Here is a 20530-nt window from a genome sequence, read left to right as displayed (position 1 = left end):
GTATTTACTCTTTATTTTCACAGGTGCCTGCAGTATCTTGGATGGGGTGATGGAAAGAACGGCGTTCTGTCCATGAAGCGTCTGCTTGCTAAGTTGTGATTGTGAGATCATCCTATCAGCTTGGTCTCAGTCAAACTCAGTCTCAGTATCAACTACATGGTGACTATCGACGTGGTGACTCTCTTGATGGGTGCCCTCTCGTCCTGGAGGTTTGATCCAAAACAGGTCGAAGTCAGGGCTCGAATTATACGAGTATTTTCCATTTAGGCGTAGGACAGCCGCTTTTAACAGAGCCAGGAGCGTGGTAGCGCACGAGTGCAAGACATTTTAGGCTATCCTGAGGGTTGTGTTGCATATCCATCAACTCTATATTTGGATATGTTTTAAAGGTATACTAGTCGAATGTAGATTGAAGGACAGAGCGAGCTCTGGAAGGAATGACGTTTTTCAGACGCTTGAAACGGGTGCGTGAGCTGCAAGCTGCGTCATCGAAGATGAAACAGGCACTTCTCTCTAGACATCAAGAAGTTAGCTGTCTGCGTCGTGTCTGTCTGTGTCTAAGCGTGCGTCCTTTGGCTTGTTTTTGGCACTTCGATTAATATTGTGGCATCAATGTCCTATAGTGCCACCAGAAAGCATTGAAGAGTGTTTTACGGAATGCCGAATGGTGCAGCTAGTCTTCACGAAATATTCTGGTGTTTTCTGTCAATCTATCTGGTCATGACGTAGCTAATAATGTTGGTTGTCTAATTAGAAAATAAAAGTGCACGTACCACATGGTCGTCGTCGAAGCATGCTTGTCCGGACTGAAAGGCAATACCGAAATGTTAATCAGGTGTGTGACGCTCTAGTACATTTGGATCAGATCATAGCACACTCAAGGGTACCAAGGAAAATGTTTTTTTTCTGTTTTACTGAAAAGCATTTTCTGTGTCCCGTCGTTTGATAGATACGTAATCATACAAAGTTCGGCACCAACCCCTGATGTGAGAACAGATAGGGTATCGACCATCGCATTTGTTCTCGTTAGGACGCTACGCTACGTCACCCTACGCTGCATGACGATACGTCATCCGTAGACGTCTCACTGACGGAGATGACTGCCGTGGCCATGGCAGTGATATCTCACACAGTGAGCTTCCGTATTCGTGCTACATATTTACACCCTACTACCCCGTTTAACGTAAAACTTCGTATTGGGTTCACATCGGAGCAAATGTACCCTGCCTAAATTGGGGTATGTAGTTATTCCTCGAAAATATTCTGGCACAGCGTCGATGTATTGTGTGTACCAGACTGTACTGAAAAAGCGTTCTGACATGTGTTCCCACTCTTCGACATGGTCCAGAACGGTTCTCAGCACACCACCAACCCAGGCAGCACACGACATCGGGCCGATATCGGCAGCAAGTTGGGCATGTCGGCCCAACATATCCCCGACACTGCCAACTTGTGACCGATATACGACAGAAGTTGGCAATGTCGGCTCGATGTTGATTGAAAAACGCGACATCTAGCCGACACTGCCAACTTGCGACCGATATCACGCTGAAGTTGGCAATGTCGGCTCGGTGTTGCCCGAAACAAGCGACGTGTAGCCGACAGTTTCAACTTGGGACCGATATCAGTTTGAAGTTGGCAATGTCGGCTTGATGTTGACCGACACCAGCGAGATGACGCTGACAATGTCAACGTGCAATTGACATCTCACAGAGATTGACAATATCGGCTTGATGATCACAGAAACGAGAGACATGATACCGACACTGCCAACTTGCGACCAACATCCCACTGAAGTTGGCATCGGCTTTCCATCGACCTGCTTGGTGTCCCGCGCCAAAAGCAAGTAGGAAACACATTCGTTACGTTGATGTAGAGTTAATATTCGAAGCAATTCCTCATTCGAGCCTTGTTTGTATGCGTCAGCGAATTAAAATAAGATACGTCACCTCCACCATTTTGATTCCGAGACGAGCAGGGCTCTCGAATTTGCGCAAGCTCGTAAGACATATATAGTATCTGTTTTCGTTTCGAAAGGAATGCCGGTACCTTTTAAAACATTCTTGCACTTCGTTTTAAGGCGCTTTTGAACTTTTTTCGTCTTGCTTTTTGTAATACCGCGCTGATTGCACGCCGTGGGAAATACGAGAAATAAAGGAAACCATCAGAAAATAAAACGAGTAATAAACAAATGGTAGAAATAAAACTTAGTTTCCTCGCAAACAACCAGTCTAACGTTGCTTTTTTCCTTACGATTGCCAACACACGAATAAAAATACAAAATTATGTTTGTGCAACATCGGTCACAAATCGGTAGCATGTCGAAATGACATCGGCAGCATGTCCAAATGATATCGGGCCAATATCGAGACCCGACATCGGCCCAACTCTGGGCGGTGTTGCAAAGCGTATGTTAGGCCGATGTCGGGAGTGTCGGCAGCAGCACATAGGGTTTTGCCAGGAGTTTCCCCGTATTGGATTAGACTTGGCAATAGGGGCCCCATATTGCCAAGCTTGAGCCGTTAACGGGGAAGTGTCGCTAATATCGCCCTGTATTGCAAGTGTGCAACCCGTCCCAACGTCATTCTCTCGTATGTTTAGCGGCACATAAAATAACTTTATGTTTTTCTAAAAGCGTTCTGGAATTTTGACAGGGCAACAGCCAAAAGACAGCAGCGTATTCGTACGAACGGCACGATTGTTATCACCCACCAAGAGAACACTGATCATATGTAATCCCTGTGTTCCGCACATGGTGCTAAGGCGTCGCATCGCTAATGACGACAATGGTGTAGCGGAACTAGACGCCATATAACAATGGCACGGGGAAACAATTCGCGCCGGTTACGCTGTATTGGGCTCTTCCAACATTTTCACATTATTGCGGCCTCTGCCAGCGCCACCTAGATACAGAAGGTCTGCTTATTACCTTCTCTCCCTCCTCCTCTACGTGGACACAAAGCCTGACTTCGTCTGATTGCGATGCGCCCTGTTACGAATCCAATAACTCCGGAATTATTGCAACTAACTTGGAACCTATAGAGACGAATCTGTAGATAAAAAGAGCACTTTCCACAAAATTACTCACGATAGAAATATGGGACAGTTTTGAGCTTTATTTTGAAGTTTTCCTGTTTACTACGCCTGGACGGCAGTGGTTCATCTACGTGGCTACGACAGCTAAAAGCTTTGATTTGATTTGATTTTTTTTTGTGGCGCATTAGTTAATAAGGCCATAATGCGCTAAATAGTACTGTAAGTTTTACCTAGGTAAAATTTTTGTGCTTACTAAACCAGTGCTAAGTGCTGGGTTAGTAAAATCACAGATGCTTTAAAAACTCGGTGCCTCTAAAAAAACATGTATACATTTTCAAAGGGTACAAAACTTTCATTGCCGAGCTGAAGAGCCGGGGGCAGTGGCAAGAAGTTTCTATTCCACGAAACAAAATGACGTTCACGGAGATGCTGGTAGGCTGGGCATACAATGAGGACGTGAAAGATTGAGAGTTGTTCCCCACAGTGACTGCATTCGGGACGGTCTACTTCCCGTAAGAGATAGTCATGTGTTAAATAGATGTGTCCCAGGCGGAGCCGACAGGATAGCACCTCACACAGTTGATTGGATGCAGATGGAGGAATAGCTTTTATAGGTTTTATAGTGCGTAATTTGTTGCTTGTCTGTTGGTCCCAAAAGCTCTGCCAGTGTCTGCTGCTTTTTAAACATAGCCCGAGATCTTTTGATGGAATGTCGAAGGGCGTTATCTCGTTTGTTAGGGCAGCAGAAGCTGCTCGATGGGCCTTTTCATTTCCTGGTATCCCAACATGGCAGGGTATCCAGCGGAAAAGTAATCGATATACCCTGTGCTTGCTAGGTTCCTTGCACGATGGACAATGGGGTCTTTTGTGAATGACTGCTACAGATAGTCTGTAATAAAGTCAAAAAATCTGCGTATATGACTGATGGTTTGATGCGATTTTGTAAGATATAATTAAGGGCTAAAATTATGGCATACACTTCTGCTGTGAAGACAGACATGGTGACCTTCACAGGATGTGACCTTGTAACAGTGCCAGTGACCATAGAGCATGATACCTTGGAAACACCCTTTGAACCATCAGTCTACAACTCTACGTGGCTGCCAATGCTATCCTTTCGCACCTCCAATTCCTGTTGCAGTTTGGTGCTTCACAGTTTAAAGTTTGTTGTATCTGGAGAGGTACATGTTACATTTTGGAGGGGCTGCCATGAATGAGTTTTTTACTTGACTCAAGGATAATAGAGTTGTACTCTGGAAAGCCATAGTGATCAACTGGTTGTGACATTCGAACGCTAAAAGAAGACACAGCTGAATGCCTGTTTTAAGAAATGCTGTCTGAATTGTGTACCTTCCACACATTGATATCTTGGGTTCTGAGGGTGAACCTTGATTCTTAATGAATGTGAAGCAGCCAGGTAAAACCTGCGTTGCTCTAAAGACCACTAATTTGATTATATGCATAGACATTGTATTGGCGAAGTTCTGAAAGTTCTGAGAACTAAACGTAGTCCTTGGAAGCGTACTGGACCCAGGATTTTAAGTGTTGATGGCCGTGCTGAAACATACACAGCACATCAATGACCCAATTTGCAAAAAAGAGTGGAGACGCTCCCTAGGACCGGTGAAGCTGAAGGTTCGACCGGGATTGGCTACCGCCGTGAAAAACACTGTTATGATTGGCTGACTATTAGTTGTTACGCCACGTCCATGGATGGCAAGGCTTCATCCATCTAGGTAGTGTTGACTCTGCACTGTGTACTTACAGTCTGTGGCGCCTTGCATGGACCAAGGAAGGTGGTGTCATACAAGTACCCCGGATGCCCACACCTCGTGGTACACGATTCGCTCACTGTAGAGCCTTGGACCTAGAACGGTGAGAGACGAGACGTGTTTTCATCACTCACCACACCACTGTCACACATACAACATGAAAATGACGCCCATGAGCATTTTCAATGAAGTTTCAGAATTAACAGCATTAGATGAATTTTCACGGGGCCCGGGTTTGGACTGAACTATAACGTTTTAATTTTAGTTTACTTCACGCTAGCGCCAGGACTTGACGCAGCGCCTCACGCCAGTTGCGTGCTTCGGATCAAGCCTGAAGTCAATTGCATGTGATCATCCCTACGGCTGAGTCTTTATTACTCGACACCTTATGTGGCACAGTTGTGTGGAGTTTAAAAGAGTATTCTACTTTCGGCATGGATAAAAGGACGGTTCTCGCCGAAGTCGGCCGCAAGGAAATTCCCCTGCCTCGACGGCACAGGTGCAGCGTCCAATGTTGCTCCATAGACGAAAACGTGCTGGGAGAAGGCAATGCATTTGGGACAGGTCCTGGTCGCACGTCACAGCAAATGTCAACCCACACGTGACCATATATATGGCCGCACCCGTGATCGGCTGATAAACAGTCCTTTTACTTTTTTTGTGCACTGTTCCGGGCGTCTTTCCACCTCGGTAGTTATATTCATCCGATAATCTTGCACTAAACGCTCAGTTTTCTAAATGAGGTCTCCTACTGTTGACCACTTTCAAAGAGGCGATGACAACCTACTATTACACACTGAGTCGATGCGATTTGCTTAAACTGAGGGGAAATCTGCTACTAAGTCTCGGAAGAAGCATCGTATAGTTGACGTTGCCAAAATACGTTCGTCTTCTGGCATGAAGGCAATCGGAATATGTCGACAAGCGCTAAAACGACATGACCTCAAAATGATGTTGTCTATGCTCTGACGCCATGCTTAATGTTGCTTCACGCGTGTTTCCTAACGTGGTGTCTAAGCAGAGGCCTCGTATTTTCCACTTTCGGGGCTTCTATCAAACGCACATAAAGGACACATCTTTCAGAGTGTTGTTATAGCTGAAACCGGTAGTACTCTCATATAAATGAAGCGTGCTTTTCCTGAAGTGTCTTCAGGTGTAGTAAATAATGTACCGTTTAGTGCTGAGATCCCAAATTGCACTGATATACTTGTGTTGAGCAAAAAAAATTATGCATGCCAGGAGTTTTGTTTCTCTGGTTGCGAGGTGAAGGATCCGCCTGAGATAAACGACTTGCTTTGTGAGTGACGTATTCAGTGTGTCAGTAAAGTATCACTAATCATATGTGAAGAAGGACACCACGGCAACTAGGTTTGCAACACTGGGTTTCCTTAAACCTGAGTGTAGGATTTATTCTTTGGTTCTATCAAGAAGCGGTCCGTCTGTAGTACAAGAGTACCTTATCACTAATAGTCTGCTGCTGAGACGCTTGGAGCTCGCACAATACTAATCAATCATTAATACGATCCAAATGCCGTCAATCCTCGTATCTTCTTTTCATCACGCGCGAAGCAATTTCCTTGGAAATGCAGTTACCGGAAAATTGAAATTCGGAATTCGGAAGGAATTCGAACAATCGAAAAAAAAAACCTTGTATTACTTCGCAGCACTACGACCTCGTTTGCATTTCCATAATTTAAACAATACGAAAATACGAAATATATGATTTTTCCCGTAGTAATGCTTACCGCTGTTAGTCCATTTGAAGTAACGGCCGCCTTACAGAAATTATCTACTTTGAATCCCACTACTCCTGAAAATGTAGGCGCCTTTTGCGTGTCTGTCGTTGTGTAGCATAGGCTTCCGTTCAAGTCATTCCTGTAAATAAACAAATTAGCTTCCAGAAACTTTGGTACAGGCAGAGTAGGTACGCTATTGGAAAAGCGCTGTCGCAAAACATGAACTAAAATGGCCATCTTCAACACTCTCGGAGCTAATCACCATTTAGAGACATTGTTCTGACTTCTTAGTTGTTGTAAATGCGAGCCGTATTTGCGTCTTCGTGCTAAGCGTCTATGCTCTGCTCTCCGTTGAGGGGCATCAGGCAAGGGTACCAGTAGGCTCTGCGACTGGGACAGAGGGCGTCATGCGGCAAACATATTTAGCCCTGAGTTTTTGTGAAAACAATGCGTCTATTCAGCGCCTTCCTTTTATGTTGGCACTCCGACGCAAGACTACATGCCATCATTCCCATCATTCCATGTCTACCTTCGAACGGTATTGCTTACGTGCAGTGTAGAAAACACGTAGTTTATACGTTAATGTAAGCACCTTCTCCCTTCATGGACGCCAACTGTCCCATTGTGAAGGTAAGTAATCGTGATCATAATCATAGTTCGGAATTTTTTTGTCGCCAGACAAGTGCGATCACGAGCGACGCCACAACGGTCGCGTCTGTGGATTAACGTTGTGCACACGTTACTTTTTTTTGAGCGTGCACCGAAATCTCGGCACATGAGACACCAGATTTAATGTCAGTCGCGGAAGACTGAGCAACTTGTGTCCTTCCAAAGAACTTACCATCGTCATCGGCCTGCTTTGAATCTTCCCAGATAAGTAGAAACGTCTTATGAACATCCATAAGACGTGTAGTCCTGGATATTGTGCACGTGTAATAGATATCCATTTTAATCCACTGAATATTCCATGGACGTACTATCAACATATAAAAACCATCCACACCGGAGTTCCTCAGCGATTTGTACCCTTCCAAAAAAGTTACCAGCGTCATCGGTATGCTTTGAATCCCCTATCTTTGAATCGGCGGGCGGACACGCTACCGACTCATCCGCCGACAGAAGCCATTATGAAAGGTGACTCTTACTTATATGCAGGGATGAGATGTTGGTAGCACTGATCAAGATGCTTGGCATCGCATTCACCGTTCTTCACTATCCTGCAAAAAAGAGAGTCATATATGGTCATGTAAGCTTATTGACTGCCTCTGAGACTTCGTGGCGCACATGTGGCAATCTCCAACTGCTGCGAGCGTACAATACTTTCACGTACATTTAGAGCGCCTGTCTGAAGAAAATGACTTGAACACAACGGCAATCCCGAAATACTCAGCGCAGCGGAATATTTTTGTGCATTTGGTTTCTTCCTTCTCAAATATTTTCAAATTCTTCCTGTGCGCATGATACTGTGATGATGCGTCCACCTGTACGTTGACTTTTCTTTATTTTGTTCATAGCGCATCTTCGGAGACCCGTCTTTCTTTCACCCCCAATGTGAGAGGAAGAAAGATCACACTGTCGCCTCTTGCGTCCTGGAAAAAATATTAACAGAAAACAGAAAATGCAACCCAAGATAAGGGCAGTTCAGATAGAGTCACCCCATACACACGCTTTTGTTTTATTTGTGCAAGTTCAAGCTCATCTTCGATGCATGAGGCGGTACTGTGCTCCTTCACCCTCTCACACTGGGGGTGAAGGAAAGACGGGTCTCCGAAGATGCCCAATGAACAGAATAAAGAAAAAAAAAGGCGTTCCTCCACACATTTTTCATGAACCGGATTATTTTACAGAACGGAGTCTTTTTATCAAAACGGTAATGATATCATGTCACCGTAAGGAACAGATGTTCTCTTTTGGGACAGCTTCGCAGCTTTTTCAACGATTCTTAGGTAATTAGTCGTTTGACGGTTGAGCAACATATGGCAAAGAACATCTGCCGGCCCAGAGAGAATAGTGAAAGCAGCATGTCTATGGCATATATCCAAATGTATCCAAAAGCAATCCAAAATGTATAAATCCATACACTCTGTGTACGTACATACACCTTCATACACACATCTGTGTGTTGTCTGTGGTAAGGCACATGACGTGAAAGCAAAAGCACAAGGCTTCCGACAGCAGCAATATATTGTGAGCTCCTTCGGCCCACTTTGCCGCTAGAGGGGCAACCATCAAAGTTTTTCTTTTTGTCTGTGGTAAGGCACATGACGAGAAAGCAAAAGCACAAGGCTATCTTCTGACAGCAGCAATATATTGTGAGCTCCTTCGACCCACTTTGCCGCTAGGGGCGCAACGATCAAAATTTTTCTTTTTGTCTGTGGTAAGGCATATGACATGAAAGCAAAAGCACAAGGCTATCTTCCGACAGCAGCAGTATATTGTGAGCTCCTTCGGCCCACTTTGCCATTTGGATGTACGTATATTTTGTGTTTCTGCTATTGTGTAGCGTGAATTACAGATGATACTGACGTACTTACAATACCGAGTGCAAACGCCTCCCCTGCTCACACCAGCGCGCTGACAAATATGTCGTACATACTTGTAGAATGAACAGTTGAAAATATTTCTTAATTATTTCATCTGCATGCTACGACCCTGCATCAACTTCCCGACCACACATGCGGGCCAAAACGCGAGCAGCTCATGTATCCCTATACACAGATAAGTGTGACAACACATTGGAACAAGTCATAGCGAACAATATATTTTCTACTTCGTATATCAGACTCAAGAAATTTTGTGTCTGTTGTCACCTTTTTTATCATTGGCTCACGGTTTCCCTATCACGATTCGCACTAAGTTGATGTGTTCTCACAATAAAGTTGTTTGTTTGTTTATGTTTATTGTACCAGCCTATTGCGGTGTCGAAGGGAATGAACAGGCGGACAGCGCCGCAGCAGCAGCTCTCTCGTCTCCGAGACGGACCCTTATTGCGCTGCCGAGGGGAGATCGTCGTTCCGTACTTCCACGCCTCGTCACTCCCCTGGCTTCCTGCCAATGAATCGCTGACATTTTCCCCCCAGATATGCAGAGCAAAGTTGATTCAGCGCTCCGTATACCTCTCATCAAGATCCCCGATTAGTTCATTGAATGCGCGTCGATGTGTGCTTTACAACGCGTGAGATAAGTTGACTCTCCCCAGTGCTCTCACTGCGGTGCTGTGTGAGATCTACAGCATATTCTCCACCTTCCACACCTTCTCCAACCGTACTCTCCGGTTCCCCTAACGAGCTGGGCTCCCCCCCCCCTCCCAGTCACAAAATTGCTTGGCCCCTGCCCACATACAGCCCACCAACACTCTGCCCGCAAAGCTCTCTTCACCTTTCTTGATGCTGCAACACATCTATCCTTATTGTGACGCGTCTCATTCTTTCATTCCCAGCATCATCACAAGTAAGGGTAGAGCATCGACCATGGCGATGAAACTCCCCATTCAACATCTCAATATTATCAGCACAGTTTTGTGTTGATAATATTAAGGGATGGGAGGAATCCAGAATTTCTCGGATCCGAATTCGAATTAAAGGAAGGTTCTACGAATCCACGAGTCTTTCGAGTCATTTCTTTAAAAAGAGTTCAAAAACCCAGGGAACAAACAAAGTGCTGTGTGCAGAATTTGATATCTGTTTAATGAAACACAAATTTCGGGCGAAGACATACCCACCCAGTCAGCACAAATTGTTGCAGTGGCATTGCACCAATATTGGAATGCAATATTGTTGTTATGTCGCTAATGACCGCTTTCTTTATGCTACAACGATGTCATTGAAACAACATTGCAAAAAAAAGTGATATCGGCAATGTTGATGCAACAGTGCCAATGACCAGTTATTTATAGTGTAGCGACGTTACAAAAATTACATCGGACACAGACTACATTAGTTAAACTACACAGTTAATTACACACTACAGTCTTCGTAATATATATGCAAGTGAGGACAGTATGCTTTCATATTCAGTAATTATACTGCTCCTGGGCAGACTTCAGGGCAATGTTGCCGACATTCGTCTGGGAAGCCTACCGAGAAGCTCTGGGAAAATCGCAGACAGCAGAGTCACGATTCGAACACGTGTTACTTCTCAGTCTTTGCGCGGAAGGCGATCGTTCTAACCACTATGCCACGCGAGGGCTGTGGTGTCGCAGCTGTTATATGGAAGAACGGCACATCCAGGGTTAGAGCGTAACAATGGATTGTAATTAATTTCTCAGTCGATTAATTTTCTTTGACCTTATGTTGTCCTCGTCTCGATCATTTTGTCCATAGTCATCTTCCATACTGCGTCCGCAGTGCTGTCCCAGACTATATCTCTCAGTCTGAATTCTCCCCATAATGGTCACACTAATTGTAATGTTAACTCACTGCAGCACCTGAAACATTGCCTGGGCAACATAATCGTAATGCTCCGCCAACATTGAACTATTGGCATTGTGGTCACATTTAATTTGTGCATGAGACGTTGCCGCAACGTTTGAACACGTCGCCAACAACCAATAGATAAATTACGGGTGAACGTCAGGCGAAGTAGTCAAGATTTCATTCATTATTTATTGGTGGGAATTACAGACAGAACAATATCGTGCAAACATTGCGTTACTGGAGCACTAGAGCAAGTGCCTCGGAAATAATGCTCCATGCGAAACGTGCAACATTGCAGTACTATGTTTGTTTCGATGTTGCTGCAATGTTTCAGACGTTGCTTAGAGGTAACATTTCTAAGTTGCTACGTATCCTCAATGTACCATGTGCAACATTGCTCTCGCAACGGAATCACACTGCGAGCTCTACGCATCCTTTGAAATATAGCAGACACATTGATGTAATGATAGTGCTGCAACGGTAAAATTAGGTGTCTGATGCACTCTTTTTTGAGTAATGATATTGCAACATTGCATTATAATTGATTGCCAAACACCACATCAGCAATGTAACAGCGACATTTCGTCAGCGTAGCACATCCACATTGCTTCAAAAACGCAATTACACTGTTCGCTCTACACATCTTTTGAAACACGACAAAAACTTCGAAATAGGATAAGGAAAGTACAAAAGAAAAGGAAAAGTATCGTGTCGGTTGTTTACCGAGAAGAAAAAAGAATTATTCTTGGCTATGACTTGGTCCAACATGTTCTTACACCTGTATCTGTTGACTGGATTAAGATATATAGATAGAGTAGAGAGATAGAGTGTATAGAATAGAGAGATAGAGAGTATAGATAGAGTATAGAGATAGAGTTTTTTGTCCTGACGAAGACAGTGCCACTGTCGAAACGTCGACCATTCTTTTTTTAATCTATGTGTTAAATTGCCCATTAAATAAATTAGTTTTTGTTAACGTTCCTGTAATCTGTAGTCCAAGTCTTATTATTTTACTTTTATTCAACTTCGTAGCCGTCTGATATATTAACCTATTTGTTCTGATAGAGTATATATAGATATAGATAGAGTATATGCATGCGTGAGCTGGTTGTATTGTTGGTTGTGTCCTCGTTGGTTAAGTCGGATCGCAGGCGTGTGCGAGAAGTTGTCATGTCGGATCGCAGGGTATAGATTAAATTATCAAGACATTGTCAATTGTTTGCATGTCAATACGCTAGTGTTGGTGGGAGGTTTTATGTGTAAACAAAATAACTAGTTATTTAACAAAAATAATCACGAATGTAATGAAGACTTCTGCCAAGGGAAGCATCTTATGATGCACCGACGCCGAAATTAGACCCATCGATTGATAACATTTTCCTTTGCATCTTCGCTTCCAGGAGTTCTTATGGTGTAAGTCCAACCTACAGTGTCAATACCGCCATACAGTCCAACCTACAAGGTATCTGGTCCCGTCTGAGGTCAGAACCATGACGTTTCTCTTCGTTGCGGGCGTTTGGATAGCACGCTATAATGAACAGCTTGTTGTGTGTGAAGACAAGCGAGCTGCATCTTTTCGTCGAATGCAATAGTCTTTTGCTCGGCAGCCATTAACAACAAGGAACGCAAGCATTCATCTCCGTGGCTATGACGTTTTTGCTGATGAGGTACTATCGCCGTCAGAATGGAAAGTGTCTGGTGGTTGCCTGGCTTTGCAATTATATTTACACGTAGGCGCATGACAACACAGCAAGTGCGTTGCGGAGTGTGACTGATATTTGGAAGCCGCCCCCTTTTGTTACTCGACTTGTTTGTACGAATTATAAATGTAAAAGACTGGGTGGTCTAACGCTTTGTTTTACATTGTTTCAGCTTGTGTTCATTACTATTATCCTTGAATCCTAGGTCAAGTATTCGAGATTCGGGAATCGGAATCCCTGAGCTCGTGAGCACAGCGAATAGAATTAAACGGTGAATATAATCTTTCGAATCCGCCAAGTTTGTTTGTTGGCGCCTCTGGAGCCCGCCGAAAACTAAATTGGACGACAGGTAGGCACGGACAAGAGCTCAGGTAGGCACTGTTACATTACATGTCACGTGTTTTTGCTTTACTATACTTGCTATACTCAAACACCGCCATGCCAGTACTGGCAGTACTGGCCAGTACTGGCATGGCGGTGTTTGAGTTACAAACATATGCTATACGTGTAGCCAAAGAGCTCCGGCTATTTTTTTCATTTTATACTTCACTGGCTTTGCACTGGGCTTTGAGTGAGTGAGTTACCTCACCCTGACGGGCGGAATCACGTGTTACGTGACCTTCTGACGCCATCCACTCAAATGTTGCCTGCCTGCGTACTGTTGATGAGGCCCAACAAGGCCGAAACAGCTGTCCAGTACTGGCATGGCGGTGTTTGAGTTACAAATATATGCTATACGTGTAGCCAAAGAGCTCCGGCTATTTTTTCCATTTTATACTTCACTGGCTTTGCACTGGGCTTTCAGTGAGTGAGTTACCTCACCCTGACGGGAGGAATCACGTGTTACGTGAACTTCTGACGCCATCCACTCAAACGTTGCCTGCCTGCGTACTGTTGATGAGGCCCAACAAGGCCGAAACAGCTGTCCAGTACTGGCATGGCGGTGTTTGAGTTACAAATATATGCTATACGTGTAGCCAAAGAGCTCCGGCTATTTTTTTCCATTTTATACTTCACTGGCTTTGCACTGGGCTTTCAGTGAGTGGGTTACCTCACCCTGACGGGAGGAATCACGTGTTACGTGACCTTCTGACGCCATCCACTCGAACGTTGCCTGCCTGCGTACTGTTGATGAGGCCCAACAAGGCCGAAACAGCTGTCCAGTACTGGCATGGCGGTGTTTGAGTTACAAATATATGCTATACGTGTAGCCAAAGAGCTCCGGCTATTTTTTCCATTTTATACTTCACTGGCTTTGCACTGGGCTTTCAGTGAGTGAGTTACCTCACCCTGACGGGAGGAATCACGTGTTACGTGAACTTCTGACGCCATCCACTCAAACGTTGCCTGCCTGCGTACTGTTGATGAGGCCCAACAAGGCCGAAACAGCTGTCCAGTACTGGCATGGCGGTGTTTGAGTTACAAATATATGCTATACGTGTAGCCAAAGAGCTCCGGCTATTTTTTCCATTTTATACTTCACTGGCTTTGCACTGGGCTTTCAGTGAGTGAGTTACCTCACCCTGACGGGAGGAATCACGTGTTACGTGAACTTCTGACGCCATCCACTCGAACGTTGCCTGCCTGCGTACTGTTGATGAGGCCCAACAAGGCCGAAACAGCTGTCCAGTACTGGCATGGCGGTGTTTGAGTTACAAATATATGCTATACGTGTAGCCAAAGAGCTCCGGCTATTTTTTCCATTTTATACTTCACTGGCTTTGCACTGGGCTTTCAGTGAGTGAGTTACCTCACCCTGACGGGAGGAATCACGTGTTACGTGAACTTCTGACGCCATCCACTCAAACGTTGCCTGCCTGCGTACTGTTGATGAGGCCCAACAAGGCCGAAACAGCTGTCCAGTACTGGCATGGCGGTGTTTGAGTTACAAATATATGCTATACGTGTAGCCAAAGAGCTCCGGCTATTTTTTCCATTTTATACTTCACTGGCTTTGCACTGGGCTTTCAGTGAGTGAGTTACCTCACCCTGACGGGAGGAATCACGTGTTACGTGAACTTCTGACGCCATCCACTCAAACGTTGCCTGCCTGCGTACTGTTGATGAGGCCCAACAAGGCCGAAACAGCTGTCCAGTACTGGCATGGCGGTGTTTGAGTTACAAATATATGCTATACGTGTAGCCAAAGAGCTCCGGCTATTTTTTTCCATTTTATACTTCACTGGCTTTGCACTGGGCTTTCAGTGAGTGGGTTACCTCACCCTGACGGGAGGAATCACGTGTTACGTGACCTTCTGACGCCATCCACTCGAACGTTGCCTGCCTGCGTACTGTTGATGAGGCCCAACAAGGCCGAAACAGCTGTCCAGTACTGGCATGGCGGTGTTTGAGTTACAAATATATGCTATACGTGTAGCCAAAGAGCTCCGGCTATTTTTTCCATTTTATACTTCACTGGCTTTGCACTGGGCTTTCAGTGAGTGAGTTACCTCACCCTGACGGGAGGAATCACGTGTTACGTGAACTTCTGACGCCATCCACTCAAACGTTGCCTGCCTGCGTACTGTTGATGAGGCCCAACAAGGCCGAAACAGCTGTCCAGTACTGGCATGGCGGTGTTTGAGTTACAAATATATGCTATACGTGTAGCCAAAGAGCTCCGGCTATTTTTTCCATTTTATACTTCACTGGCTTTGCACTGGGCTTTCAGTGAGTGAGTTACCTCACCCTGACGGGAGGAATCACGTGTTACGTGAACTTCTGACGCCATCCACTCGAACGTTGCCTGCCTGCGTACTGTTGATGAGGCCCAACAAGGCCGAAACAGCTGTCCAGTACTGGCATGGCGGTGTTTGAGTTACAAATATATGCTATACGTGTAGCCAAAGAGCTCCGGCTATTTTTTCCATTTTATACTTCACTGGCTTTGCACTGGGCTTTCAGTGAGTGAGTTACCTCACCCTGACGGGAGGAATCACGTGTTACGTGAACTTCTGACGCCATCCACTCAAACGTTGCCTGCCTGCGTACTGTTGATGAGGCCCAACAAGGCCGAAACAGCTGTCCAGTACTGGCATGGCGGTGTTTGAGTTACAAATATATGCTATACGTGTAGCCAAAGAGCTCCGGCTATTTTTTTCCATTTTATACTTCACTGGCTTTGCACTGGGCTTTCAGTGAGTGGGTTACCTCACCCTGACGGGAGGAATCACGTGTTACGTGACCTTCTGACGCCATCCACTCGAACGTTGCCTGCCTGCGTACTGTTGATGAGGCCCAACAAGGCCGAAACAGCTGTCCAGTACTGGCATGGCGGTGTTTGAGTTACAAATATATGCTATACGTGTAGCCAAAGAGCTCCGGCTATTTTTTCCATTTTATACTTCACTGGCTTTGCACTGGGCTTTCAGTGAGTGAGTTACCTCACCCTGACGGGAGGAATCACGTGTTACGTGAACTTCTGACGCCATCCACTCAAACGTTGCCTGCCTGCGTACTGTTGATGAGGCCCAACAAGGCCGAAACAGCTGTCCAGTACTGGCATGGCGGTGTTTGAGTTACAAATATATGCTATACGTGTAGCCAAAGAGCTCCGGCTATTTTTTTCCATTTTATACTTCACTGGCTTTGCACTGGGCTTTCAGTGAGTGAGTTACCTCACCCTGACGGGAGGAATCACGTGTTACGTGACCTTCTGACGCCATCCACTCGAACGTTGCCTGCCTGCGTACTGTTGATGAGGCCCAACAAGGCCGAAACAGCTGTCCAGTACTGGCATGGCGGTGTTTGAGTTACAAATATATGCTATACGTGTAGCCAAAGAGCTCCGGCTATTTTTTTTTTTTTTTCATTTTATACTTCACTGGCTTTGCACTGGGCTTTCAGTGAGTGAGTTACCTCACCCTGACGGGAGGAATCACGTGTTACGTGACCTTCTGACGCCATCCACTCAAATGTTGCCTGCCTGCGTACTGTTGATGAGGCCCAACAAGGCCGAAACAGCTGTCCAGTACTGGCATGGCGGTGTTTGAGTTACAAATATATGCTATACGTGTAGCCAAAGAGCTCCGGCTATTTTTTCCATTTTATACTTCACTGGCTTTGCACTGGGCTTTCAGTGAGTGAGTTACCTCACCCTGACGGGAGGAATCACGTGTTACGTGACCTTCTGACGCCATCCACTCGAACGTTGCCTGCCTGCGTACTGTTGATGAGGCCCAACAAGGCCGAAACAGCTGTCCAGTACTGGCATGGCGGTGTTTGAGTTACAAATATATGCTATACGTGTAGCCAAAGAGCTCCGGCTATTTTTTTTTTTTTCATTTTATACTTCACTGGCTTTGCACTGGGCTTTCAGTGAGTGAGTTACCTCACCCTGACGGGAGGAATCACGTGTTACGTGACCTTCTGACGCCATCCACTCAAATGTTGCCTGCCTGCGTACTGTTGATGAGGCCCAACAAGGCCGAAACAGCTGTCCAGTACTGGCATGGCGGTGTTTGAGTTACAAATATATGCTATACGTGTAGCCAAAGAGCTCCGGCTATTTTTTCCATTTTATACTTCACTGGCTTTGCACTGGGCTTTCAGTGAGTGAGTTACCTCACCCTGACGGGAGGAATCACGTGTTACGTGACCTTCTGACGCCATCCACTCAAACGTTGCCTGCCAGCGTACTGTTGATGAGGCCCAACAAGGCCGAAACAGCTATCCAGTACTGGCATGGCGGTGTTTGAGTTACAAATATATGCTATACGTGTAGCCAAAGAGCTCCGGCTATTTTTTCCATTTTATACTTCACTGGCTTTGCACTGGGCTTTCAGTGAGTGAGTTACCTCACCCTGACGGGAGGAATCACGTGTTACGTGACCTTCTGACGCCATCCACTCAAACGTTGCCTGCCAGCGTACTGTTGATGAGGCCCAACAAGGCCGAAACAGCTATCCAGTACTGGCATGGCGGTGTTTGAGTTACAAATATATGCTATACGTGTAGCCAAAGAGCTCCGGCTATTTTTTCCGTTTTATACTTCACTGGCTTTGCACTGGGCTTTCAGTGAGTGAGCTACCTCACCCTGACGGGAGGAATCACGTGTTACGTGACCTTCTGACGCCGTCCACTCAAACGTGTATATACGCTAACACCAAACACACACACACATTATATATATATATATATATATATATATATATATATATATAGAAGTACCGTAGAAGCAGTACTGTAGAAGCACCGTCTCCATTTCTGATCTTTATTGAATACCTATATATATATATATATATATATATATATATATACGCTCACCCTGCCCGGAATTTTTCCCAAAGCGGACAGTGACCTACGGCGAATGAGATCACCACCCGGACTTGACCTTCTGGAATATTCCCGAATCTGACTCACTGACAAACGCCTGTGGCGTGCCCGTACCGATTATGACGTCATGTAGCAAACCTATTTAAGAAATGTGTAATCAGCTACGCATCTTTTGTCCTGACGAAGACAGTGCCACTGTTGAAACGTCGACCCCTTGCCCATTTTACTTTTTAACGTCTCCCCATGTAATAAACTAGTGTTTGTAACTTCCCTAAAATCTGTTCCCGCGTCTTTTTTTAAACTTTATATATATATATATATATATATATATATACATGTATACGCCAACTTCACACCTTGTACCTGATGAAGCGTGGTCCCTCACGCGAAAGCTTCAGGAAGCTTCAGTGTTGCTTTTTGTATTGTGCTACATTTCTTATCGGACTCGAGTTCCCCTGTTTCACCGAGATTCTGCTATTTGGAAATACCCTCTAAGGAAACAGCACGTCAAATAAGAAACGCAACGTCCGATAGAAAGGGATGTCTGTTCTGTAACGCTAAGCGCCTCCAAGTTACTGCAGATGCAGTGGGAGTTGATGAGGCGTTTAAATATGTGATAACATTTGGAACACACGGACTGAGAGATCCTTGTTAGCCGCAATAACGCAAAGTACTCACTCTTTTGCGTCGTTTAGGTGGATGTTCTTTCCCCGGTGTGGAGAGGTATTTTGATGGCACTGCACCTTGTTTCAGCGATTCAGATTCATCAAATGAGGGTAAAATTTGGGCGGGTTGGTATGACATCTTTTAAAATGGATAAAATACCCCAGTCCAAAGGTAAAACAATGGGACGAGACGAACACAGACAAAGGGACGACGCACAGCACTGTGCGTCTTCCCTTTGTCTGTGTTCGTCTCGTCCCATTGTTTTACCTTTGCACTGGGGTATTTTATCCATTTAAAAAAAAAATTATCAGATTCATCGTCCCTTTCGTAGCCGCAACAATGGAAATATTTACTAGAAACACGAGCAGGTCATGGCACCGAACCGCCTTTCCGTTCCGGCGGTCCGATTGCTTCGTGCGATCAAAAGCTGTCCGTCTCGTCACTTGGAAATATATGACATTGGATGTCCCGCGAATACTGCTGTGAATTAGGACAACCAACCATCCAACATCGTCTCGGCATGTCAGCGAAAACCACTGGATGGGACTTCGATAGACTGCGACCACTGCGCGGACGTTGACATCATGGGGGCTTGGGCATAAAGAGGGGGGGGGGCAAGGGGGCGTGGCCCCTCCTCGAACTTCAAGGTCGCGTTATGATTATCCTGAGATTTCAGGATACCTCTGACCACCCACAGAGTGCGCAACGGCCGCCTTCAGAAAAAGATGTGGCAATGGGTGATGGACTGCACTCGTGCCCCACCCTCATAGCGCTCCCCTCCTCTTTCAGAATATCATGGGAACGGCCATGCATAGAAATTTCCACTACCGATGAACACATACGCGGGACCCCACGGCGCATGCTCCAGGTGGGCCACGGCACGTCCTCGATGGCGTGTCTCGGTCCCGGCCACTGATCTCTATATTAATAGGCTGGATAGCGGATTGAGGGTGCAACCGTACGGTCACCGGCCGCCATCTTGCGAAGCTCAAAACATTGTCGTCCGCCACTCAGCTGCATATTATGCATGCGCCTTTGCGTTCCGTTTTTTTTTTTTTGGTGTCATGCCCCCTGCTGTTGTTGTGGGTGTATTTCCCGTACTGGCAAGGCACCGGGGCCGACATTTCACAAGTAAGTGACTTCGTTTTACAAATAAATGTGATTTATTTGTCCAATAGCGGGGCGACAAAACGTTGCCATTGAAGCATGTGCGCGGCACTTCGTGGCTGGTATCTCAAGATCTAAATGTTAGACTTTAAGCAGTACGTTATCTGGATAGAGTCATTGTGATAGTCCAGACTTCCTGCAGTTCACGGATATGGTCTTGGCACGCAGCAGGCGTTGAAGTGCGCTTGTCAAGTGTGATACCTACGGCTCAGTTTGTTGGTCACGGTAATGACGATTGCTTGCTTGGATCAGCCTTGTCATCCCTGCCGTAATTGATAGCATAAATTGTTCAATGCAGGTTCCCTCACAGCCGCCCAGAACATTTAAAAATGTGTGTGGTGAATGTCATGCGAAAGGACTGGACGCCGTCGAGGAAATGACTGGTCTGCAAGACAGGTGCTTCGACAGAACGGGGCAATCCGTTCGACTGAGGCCTGACGCTGTGCCCAACAAGTTCGACTTCCCAGAACACCTCCAGAAAGTAATAATGCATACGTCATATGTAGAGGCCGGATTTATATGCACTAAAAGCTGGTTGAACACACATGCATGAAAAATTCATTAATCTTGCTCAAAATATGCACATCTATAAATTCACTTGCATTCACTTAAAACACGCAACAAATTCACTGGGGCAAAAGTATATTACTTTATGCAGTGTACAGAAAGCATGCACGTTGAAAGATTAGATCGAGAAGTTACCCGTCAAACGGAACTCGTTACGAAGTTACAGTGTGAAAAATGTGACCAAGTTAATAACGAAG

General features: G+C 45.5%; 1 protein-coding gene across 2 annotated transcripts in view; it reads right to left on the bottom strand.

Annotated features, from left to right (window-relative positions):
- LOC135379001 (uncharacterized) overlaps nt 1-20530 on the bottom strand; it is a 98954-nt gene that overhangs the window by 6722 nt on the left and 71702 nt on the right. For both annotated transcript variants that reach the window (XM_064612224.1, XM_064612223.1), the window contains 4 exons: nt 7690-7761; nt 6554-6683; nt 4802-4903; nt 774-806 (listed from right to left, as the gene is read on the bottom strand). In XM_064612224.1, coding sequence (XP_064468294.1) covers nt 774-806; nt 4802-4903; nt 6554-6683; nt 7690-7761 — 337 coding nt within the window. The remainder of the gene's footprint in view (nt 1-773; nt 807-4801; nt 4904-6553; nt 6684-7689; nt 7762-20530) is intronic.

This window comes from Ornithodoros turicata, chromosome 1 (assembly GCF_037126465.1).
Source record: "Ornithodoros turicata isolate Travis chromosome 1, ASM3712646v1, whole genome shotgun sequence".
In the NCBI taxonomy this organism is placed as follows: domain Eukaryota; kingdom Metazoa; phylum Arthropoda; class Arachnida; order Ixodida; family Argasidae; genus Ornithodoros; species Ornithodoros turicata.
This window is presented reverse-complemented; position numbering and strand designations above follow the sequence as displayed.